We start from the raw sequence: 9,598 nt of genomic DNA on the forward strand, positions 1-9,598 counted from the left end.
CGGGATGCAGCTCCCTGGGACAAACCACCCCCCCGTGGCACCTGGTGCAGGTCAGACACTGCCGTGCACCCTCGGGGTGCCACCCAAATTTGCTGTGTGACCTCCCCGGTGCCCGCGGGCCGCGGGCTGTTGCTTTTCCAGTAACTCCCGCAGTATCGGCGAGCGCAGGGCAGCGGGAGCCGGGGGCTCGGGGGGCGGCAGCGGCGCTGGCCCCGGCGCAGGGGGAAGGGCCCTTGTCGGGCCGTGCAGCCGAGGAGCTGCGAAAGCGCTGATAGTTCTTATCGTGCCTTGCAGCAACTTCCCCCCCTCGCCTGCGGTCGCGGCGCTCGCTGCAGGCAGGGGAAGTGGCCGGGCCGGCTCCTCTCGGCCCCGGCGTGGAAAGGGACGAGCTCCTGCCGGCGCCCCGGTCTGCGGACCCCGCTCGGTGTCGGGGGCAGGCGCTGCCCCACGGCGCTCCTGTGGCTCACGGATGCTCCAGCACCTCATGACTCCCATCCATCCAGCACCTTATTGTTCCCATCCATCCAGCCCCTCATGGCTCCCAGATGCTCCAGTCCCTCATGGCTCCCATCCATCCAGCCCCTCATGGCTCCCAGATGCTCCGTCCCCTCATGGCTCCCAGATGCTCCGTCCCCTCATGGCTCCTGGATGCTCCAGTCCCTCATGGCTCCCATCCATCCAGCCCCTCATGGCTCCCAGATGCTCCGTCCCCTCATGGCTCCTGGATGCTCCAGTCCCTCATGGCTCCCATCCATCCAGCCCCTCATGGCTCCCAGATGCTCCAGTCCCTCATGGCTCCCATCCATCCAGCCCCTCATGGCTCCCAGATGCTCCAGTCCCTCATGGCTCCCATCCATCCAGCCCCTCATGGCTCCCAGATGCTCCGTCCCCTCATGGCTCCTGGATGCTCCAGTCCCTCATGGCTCCCATCCATCCAGCCCCTCATGGCTCTCATCCATCCAGCACCTCGGGGTTCCCATTCCTTCAGCACCTCGTGGGCCTGAGAACGGTGCTGGAGGAGAAGGTCTCACCCAAACTCTCCCTGAGCCCCTCCAACAACTGAGGCCAGTGGGAAATGGGGTCTGTGAGCCACTGGTTCCACAGCCAGGCAGCAGCATCTCCTGGCCATGGTTCTGCCAGGCCCCAACAGAGCCACAGTGTCACTGTTCACAGTGAAACCTAATGATTGCACTCCTAACACAAGCCACCATATCCCCTCTGAGAGCAAGGGACGGAGGCACAGAGAGGGGCCACAACTCTGGTTTACAAGGGGTGACCTCTGGGACAGAGGGCTCCTGGAGAGCGTGAGCAGGGGACATCTGCAGCACCAAAAAAAATCAGGACTGCCGCAGCAAGTTCCTGAGAGCTTTTTGGATGGGAAGAGCATTGGTTTCCACCATCCTGCTGGTAGAACTGCAGCAGCTGAGTGCCCACCTCTAAACTCAAAAGAGAGGGGCTGCAGTACCTGCGTGGGCTGAGCCCCGTTTTTGCCCCGGGCCCAGGATGCAGCCCAGGGTGGGATGTGGGGCCGAGCTCCCCGTGTGCTCCCGGCCTGACCCCGCCGCCCGTCCCGCGGGGTTGGAGCGAGGCCGTTAGAAGTGAGTCAACCAGAAACTGCCGGCGCAGGAGGCGGCGGGCGGGAGGCAAATGAGAGCGCCCGGGGAAACCTCAAAAAGCCGAAGTGATGCTCGGGGCGGGCGGGGGGACACGGGCGCTGGGTTTGCCCATATTTGGACAAATCGCGGCCCTGCTGCGCCAATGGCGGGTGCGGGGCCGTTGGGCTGGCGCTGGTGGCGGTGCCCCGTCATTTTCCATGTCACCTGCTGCAACCGGCCCCACAGGTGGGGGAAGGGGAGGCCAAGCCACCCCTGGGAGGCCCCCGTGGCGCCCGGCGCCGCACACGTGGGTGAATCCTGTTTTCCCGCTTTCCGTGGGGTGGGAAGATGCTTCCACCCACATCCCAGCAGGGGTATGGGGAAGGAGGGATGAGAACCCCCACTCTGGGCTGTGGAGCTCCCAGGGCTCAGGAGATGCAGGGCTGAGCTCTGTGGTGGCAGTCCCTCCTCTCCCTGGCCCTGCCCCCCCCCAGGAAAAGGGGCAGGAAGAGCTGAGCATTTCCAAGGGCCAGAGGACCCGAGGAGGGGGAACAGGCATCCAGGGCTGCCAGGAAGTATCTCCCCACAGCTGGCACTGATGGCACATTTCCAGGTGGGCTGGGCCAGGCAATGCTTGGAGAGCAGTTCCAAAGCCCCCAGCCTGGCCAAGGGGTCAAATCTTGTGCCCACCTTGCTGTGCTGACACCCTGTGCCACGTGCCTGAGCTGTCTGGAGACCCACCAGAGGTGCAATGTCCTTGCCCAACACATGTCCCAGGGCTCTGTTTGGGCACTCAGTGGCTCTTCTGCAACTGTCCATGCAGAAGGACCATTCCCTCCCCCTTCCAGTTCAGTGCCTGGTTAGGGCAGAGCCTGGGGGATGCACATCTGTCCAGGAGGAGGAAGGACAAGTGCCACCCAGGATGCAGCAGGAGGTCTGCAGCAGCTGGGGATGGGGACATACCATCAGGTTTTCAAATCCCTCCTCTGACTTCAGCTTTGCCATATGCCCTCAGGAAACATGCCCTCAGCACCCACAGCCATCTCCACCACCAGGGTGAGACCCCACTCTGCCCCCTAGCCCTTGGCATCTCCCCTTCCCATGATGGAACAGACCAGGAAGGTGAGAGGTCTCAGCCAAGAGGAGGCTTGGGACCCTTTACTGGCTTCTTGTGTCCCCCCAGACACCAAAACCCCAACTCTGTGGGCAGACCAGTGGGTTTAGAGGTGTCCATCATGAAGCAGTTTAAGATCTCTTTGCAGACAGCACTTGCAAGGGGTGGAGGTGCCACTTCCAGGTGCCCTTTGCAGACCTCCATCAGGAACCTACCAGCCCCTCCCCTTCACAAAGCAGAGCCTTCTCCTTCCACTGCAATTCCTGAAGGGGAAACACCCAGAGGACCCCTCATACATCAGAGCTCCCTGTTTTCCCTGCAGATCCCCTCAGCAGGGAGCACATCCCAGTTCCTCACCCACCCGCCTCCACTCCCAGGGACACAGGGACCCCTTGGGATGGGACATGTGGCAGCTGAGCCCTGTTCCTGACACACTTTGAGAGCTCTTGTTGCCATCCTCAGTCCAGCAGCATTTCACTCCAGTCCAGTTCCTGGAGGTTCTCCAGGAGGACAACTCAGGTCATCTTCCCCTGTACCTCCACCTGCCAAGGTCTCCTCAGCCAGTTTCCAAGGAAAACAGTCTTAACCTGGGGTTTGTTTGTTGTTTTTTTTCCCCTACAGCACCTACCCCCAAGGGTCTCACGCCCCAGGCACACAGGGACAACTGAGAGGCTCCTGAGAAAGTCCAAGTCCACACTGGGAGGCAGCCAAGAGGACAAAAGCAGATTTAGGGTGAAGCAGGGTTGATGATCAGAGGGATGGAGCTCCTCTGCTATGAGGAAAGGCTGAGAGAATTGGGATTGTTCAGCCTGCAGAAGAAGCTTCAGGGTGACCAAATTGTGGCCTTCCAGCACCTGAGGGGAGCTACAGGAAAGATGGAGAGAGATTGTTTACAAGGGCCTGGAGGGACAGGACAAGGGGGAATGGCTTCAAACTCACAGGTATCTAGATGGGATATTGGGAAGAAATTCTTCCCTGGGAGGGTGGGGAGGCCCAGGCACAGGTTGCCCAGAGAAGCTGTGGCTTCCCCATCCCTGGAAGTGTCCAAGGCCAGGCTGGAGCAACCTGGGCTAGTGGAAGGTGTCCCTGCCCATGGCAGGGGGTGGAAGAGGATGAGTTTTAAGGTCCCTTCCAACCCAAACCATCCCACAATTCTGTGATGCTGGTGCCACACTGCATCTCTCCCTCAGCATCCACGGGGGCAGAGTGGGGGGGCTCACCCCGGCTCAGCCAGAGCCCCCCTTGGCAGAGCCCAACACACTCTCACACACGTCCCCCTTCACCTGAAGCCCAGGTGGCCCGAGCTACAGGCCCAAGGCCACTGAGCTGCCCCCCGGGCGTGGGCAGGTCCCTGTCCCCGAGGGGACACGCGGAGGGGCCCCTGTGCAGGTGGGGGTGGCTCTGCCCGCGGGCATTTCCCGGCAGCTGCCTCGTGCAGAGGCACCGAGTGCTCTGCGGTTTGGAAAGTCACTTTTCTCGCCCGGAGGGGGAGCCGGGTATCGCTTCTCAAAACCCGCTCCGAGAAAATCCACCGGCTCGTGCTTCCTGCCCCGGCCCCGCCGCCCCGGAGCTGCCAGGCTCCTCGGGATGCCAAACCTGCAGGATTTTCAGGCCCGGCTGAAATATCTGAGCGTCATTTGGTGCAGGGGGAGGAGCCGCCTTAAATTGCCTCAGATCTCCAGCTCCTGCCCGTTGACGCTTCCTCTCCCGATTCCCACCCAGGCACCGCCGCACATTTTTCCTCCAGTTTCTTCAACGTGAGAGCTCCCTGCCCTACTTTTCCCGGCGAATAGAGCTCCACATCCATTTGCTTTTTGCGGCTGCAAAGCAGCTCCGGGGCTGGAGTCTGGCTGAAACACTCATTTTGAGAGCTTTGCAGAGGTCCAACGCTCAGCCCCGGGAGCGATGAATCACTGGGGCAGCGTGGGCTGAGATGTGCTGCTGTGTGGGTGAGCCCGGGAGCGCGCAGGGAAGAGGCTCACGGAGCCTGAGGGGAGGCACCGCGTTCTTGGAAGGGCTGTGAGCTGCTGCAGGCAAGGGGAGCTGCGGCTCCCTCAAAGACCACCACGTTCAGCCCGTTTCCCTCGCTGCTCTGGCTCTGTTGCACCTGCACAGTGGCTCCTGCCGGTCTTAACTCTCCATATCCTGCAGCAGTTGGGGCTTCCTAGAAGGAGTGAGCTCCCTGTGGGGTTAGAACCCCCCTCAGCTTCCCCGAGAGGCACAGTGACAGTGCACACTGCTCCCTGGGGCCGATTCCCTAAGCAAAGTTCCCAGCCCTGGCAGTGACTGCAGCTTCCCAGGAAGGGAGGTGAGAGCCACGGTGCCTGCAGCCCCACACCCAACCCCAGCCAAACAAGCCCACCCTGCCCAGGGTCCTGTGCAGAGCCCTCTTGTCACCTCCTCTGCACCACAGGGATAAGGGACAAGGGGACGAGGGTCCTCCAGCCTTGGAGCAGCTGCAGCATGACCATTCCCTGAAGCCAGGGAAGTGGGACACATCCTGGAAAGGCGGTAGGGAAAGGCACTGTGAAACACAGCAGAAAATGGAGATTGTGCCTCGGTCCATCTCCAGCAGCTCCCTGAGCCCACGCCGGGCTCCAGCCCCGCCGCACAAGGCCGTGCTGCCACCGCGTGGCACTGCCAGCGTGAGGCTTCCCGGGCCGGGCACGGCAGGGCGGGTGAGCTCCGTCATCCCCAGCATCCTCCCAGCCTGGCTGGAGCCAAAACTCCCCAGACCCATCGCCATCCAGCTGGAGGAAGAGCCGCCCACCTCATCCTCCCTGACCCTCCCATTCTGAACCTGTCAGCTCTCGGCACGGCTGTCCAGACAGCACCGGCTGCAGCTTTCCCAAACCATTCCACAGGGATGAACGCACCCGGGGGATCCCAGCTCACCCCGTGCTCCTCATGGCACAGCTGGTCAGAAAGTGCCCTCCAGAGCCCAGAGGTCCATGCCCAGAATGCCTAAACCTAAGCATCCCGTGCAGTCATGCCCTGGGCTCCCAGGGCAGTCACTCCTCTCTCCCACAGACCTGACCTACTGGGAATTCCCAAGGTACGTCTCCTGCCCAGACTCCGCAACCCAGCAAGCCTGGAGGATAACTATCAGGCAAGTCCAGGGCTTTGAGTTCACCAGGGATGTGTGAAAGTCACGGTCAACTCCCTCCTCTCCCAAGGAACTGACCCTGCTGCTCCGTCTTGCCAAGAGGAGAGTCTGACCCCCAGCCCAGGGCATCCCACAAAAGGTGATCTGCACCTGGAGGCATTTTCTGGAGCCCAGAGACAACTCGACTTGGCCCTGCTCTGCACTGAGCCAATACTCCTGACAGCAGATCACATCTGCAAGGGCCCAAGAGGACCATGGTTTGAGGGGCTTTTCTCTGCAGTCCCCTCCAGCCCCCGTTGCTCCAGGCTTCTCCCACCACACATCTGCTCCAAAATCCTGCCAGAGGCCATGCTCTGGCTGACCTGGAGCACTTGGGACTTGTTTTTTGGGCCCAGCTCTACAAACCAGAGCAGGACAGAGCTGTCACCTCCCTACCTCTGGCAGTGTCATTCCCCAGCCAGCCCTGCACTCCCTGTGCTGCATGCAGCCTGTAGTTTTCAGGCTGTATTGGTTTTCCACTGTTTGTCTACAGGAAACAATAATTGAGCTTTTCAGCTCCAGGATTATCTCAGAAAAAAAAATATGGTTATTTCACAGAGCTACTGATGAAGGACTCAGCCCTTTGTGATCGGTGGCTGCTGCTGAACTGGAACAAAACAAATCAAACAAGAGCCGTCAGCTAAGGAGGGTGAATCCCTCAGGAGCCCATGTGGAGTAGACATTAAGCTGACACTTGAAACAGTCAGATCCCTAGAAATACGAGGCTGGATGGTGTTCCCGTCCCTGCTTGTCCATCCCTCCCCTCTGCAAGACCTGCTGCCTCCCAACCACACCAGCAAAAGGCTCATCCCACTCTGCCTGCCCTGGAGATCAGCAACAGCCAGTGGAAGGTCCATCCTGCTACCATGTCCCTTGTATAACAACCTGCAGGCCCAGGGCATTGTGACCTCCAGAAAAACACCTCCACAGGAAGCACTGAACACCACCCTACCTGCTCCATCCAGCCAGGAGCTGCACGGTGGGGATGGCCTGTTCCCACAGGGAACACTCCAGCACGGCCAGGGCAGGATCTCCCTCTCGAGGCAGGAATGTGGCCTGTGGCACAAGCAGTGACACAACCACTGGCTCCAAACAGTCTGGCACAGGCAGGGGGGCGAATGAGAGACCCCCCCACACACCACCACCCGCTTCCTGCAGCGGTGAAACCAGTGACTGAGCAACAGCTGGGCCCAGCCCTGGCCAGGCAGTGGGATTTATTGAACTATTTACACAGCTAGATCCCAAATTCCCTCTTTCCCACACCAACTTTAAAAAACTTGTGCATCACGATTAAGCACCCTCCCCCAGCCCTACTCACACCCTCCCCCCTGTCAAGGCTCAAATAAAGGTCTCTGGTCTGTGTGGGCAGAGCGTGGGGCGGCGGAGTCCGGAGGTACCGAGGGAGGGGAGCTGAGCCAGCACACCCCGAGTCCAGCCTCGCTTCCCTGCAGGGTAAAGCTAAGAGGATTTGGAGCACCAGGATCCTCCAGGCAGCACAAGAGCCCTTTAGGTTTTTATGGCTGTGTCCCGGGATTTGTAGGCCACACCACGGCTCTTCAGCTCTCGGACGATCCCTGCAGCAAGGAGACAAACACAGGTCAGTGTTCTCGTGGGATGAGGAGCCCTGGAAAAATCTGGTGGTTCTGTCACGTAGCGATCAAGATCTGGACAATCTTCTTTATTTCACAGAATCATGGAATATACCGAGCTGGAAGGGACCCACAAGGATCACTGAGTCCAACTCCTGGCCCTGCACAGACACCCCAAGAGTCACACCCTGTCCCTGAGAGTGTTGTCCAAACACTCCCTGAGCTCTGGCAGCCTTGGGGCTGTGCCCACTGCCCTGCGGAGCCTGGTCAGTGCCCAACCACCCTCTGGGGAGAGAACCTTTTCCTAAAATCCAACCTAAACCCTATCCCTGGGTATTTCAGGTGTGCCTGGGTTGTGCCAGCAGGCCTCGGCTTCCAGCCTTGTGATGTTCCAGCTCCTTCCCAATGCAGAGCTCAGGTGAGAAATAAGGAGCCTGGGATCCCAGATACTGGCACAGCTTTCCCCCTGGGGATTCAGGATTCACTCCTGGTCAGGAATCTGCTCTGGGGACTGGGCAGGGGCTCAGCTGGAGGGATGATGCTGTTTCTGCATTCCAGAGATAGGGCAAATCCTCTGTGCCCTCCACTCCATTTACAAACACACAAAGCCCCCCGTGGCACGAGCCCTTGGTGCAGGAGGACAGGAAGGGGCACCTGCTCACCAGGATTGCCTTAACAGCACCCCATCCTGCAAAACTCTTTTCTGTGGACAAACTTCTGTGTTTCCCTAGAGCTGAACCACTGGAGACGAGATCACTTTCCAGAGTCACCCTTTAATCCCGGTTTATCCCTCTGATAGCTGGTTTTAGCCAGCAGCATCTTCATATCAGCTTCTGGCAGCCACAGTGCAGAACCCTGAAGCCCCTTCCCCAGTCCAGCACATTCTTGCAGTCACCCTGCTGATCTCTTCCCACTTTGCTGATCCCTTCCCACCTTGCTGATCCCATCACCCACATGGCATGATCCCTGTCCACAGTGTTCACTGAACCCCCAAACCCTGATTCCATCTCACAGGTACCTTGGGGCAGGCGGCCGGTCACGGACACTGCGTAGACACCTGGCTTGAAGGTACCTGGGGGGAAGAAAACACCGACTTACCCCAGGTAGCAGCAGCCAGGTGGGAAGGGACACCTGTGCAGATGTCCCTTCACTGGAGGGGACATCGTGGGGCAGAACCCTCTCCACAGCCCAACCAACCCACTATCCCTGAGAAGGGTCTGCTGGGGATCAGGGATCTGTGGCTCCCAAAATACTCACTGATCCTCTGCCACTTGGAAACCCAGCTGTCCTCGGGGCTCATCATGGCGATGATCCTGCGGGAGGGATTGGCACTGAGGGGACATTTCCCGGCCGGGTGACCCCACAGTGCCACCACAGCATCCCTGGGCTCCCTGGGGACCGTGGCCAGGCCCCACTCACCCGTCGAAGGAGGAGCTGGTGCAGTCATAGACCATCTCGCGGTTGCCCTTCATCTGCAGGTAGGTCTCACAGTTGTCGCAGCCGTCATACTCGAACTGGTCGATGGTCTGAGGGGACAGGGGGGTCAGGGACGGGGCCGGCCGGGAGCGGGGAGGCTGCGGGGAGGGAGAGAGACTCGGGAAGGGAGAGAGAAAGGGAACCCCGGGAAGGGAGAGAGAAAGGGAACCCCGGGAAGGGACAGGGAGAGCCCCGGGAAGGAGCGGACAGGGCCGGGGCAGGAAGCGCCCCGAGGCTGCGGGAGGCCCGGGCCGGGCGGCAGGAGGGGCAGAGGAGCCCGGGCCTGGCAGGGCCGGGACAGGGAGGCCCGGGCTGGGGCAGGAGGGCAGGGAGCGCCAGACCGGGCGGGGTAAGGGCCGGGTAGGGGCGGGAAGGCCCGGCATGGGGAGAAGGGCCCGGCAGTTTGAGCTGCGAGGGCCAAACCGGGCGGCAGGACCGGGGCACGGAGGGAGAAGGGCCGGGGCCGGGAAGGGCCGGGGCCGGAGCGGAGGGGCCGGGCCGGGGCAGGAGGGGCCGGTGGCAGCATCGGAAGGCCCAGCCCGGGCGGGGAAGGTCCGGACCAGGGAGAAGGGCCCGGGCAGGGGCTACGAGGCTTAAACCGGGCGGGGGAAGGGCCGGGCCGGGAAGGGAAAAGCGCCGGGGCCCGGAGGCCCGGGCTGGGCGGGGGAAGGGCCGGGGC

General features: G+C 61.1%; 1 protein-coding gene across 1 annotated transcript; it reads right to left on the minus strand.

Annotated features, from left to right (window-relative positions):
• Positions 1-7,033: 7,033 nt before the first annotated feature.
• On the minus strand, positions 7,034-8,998 carry SUPT4H1 (SPT4 homolog, DSIF elongation factor subunit). Its single transcript, XM_017824067.1, has 4 exons — positions 8,863-8,998; positions 8,701-8,756; positions 8,462-8,515; positions 7,034-7,428 (listed from the first exon to the last, which is right to left on the minus strand). The coding sequence occupies exons 1-4, from the start codon at positions 8,913-8,915 to the stop codon at positions 7,361-7,363; spliced, it is 231 nt and encodes a 76-aa protein (XP_017679556.1). The 5' UTR covers positions 8,916-8,998; the 3' UTR covers positions 7,034-7,360.
• Positions 8,999-9,598: the final 600 nt, after the last annotated feature.

The sequence above is a fragment of the Lepidothrix coronata genome, unplaced genomic scaffold (genome assembly GCF_001604755.1).
Source record: "Lepidothrix coronata isolate B3197 unplaced genomic scaffold, Lepidothrix_coronata-1.0 Scaffold108, whole genome shotgun sequence".
In the NCBI taxonomy this organism is placed as follows: domain Eukaryota; kingdom Metazoa; phylum Chordata; class Aves; order Passeriformes; family Pipridae; genus Lepidothrix; species Lepidothrix coronata.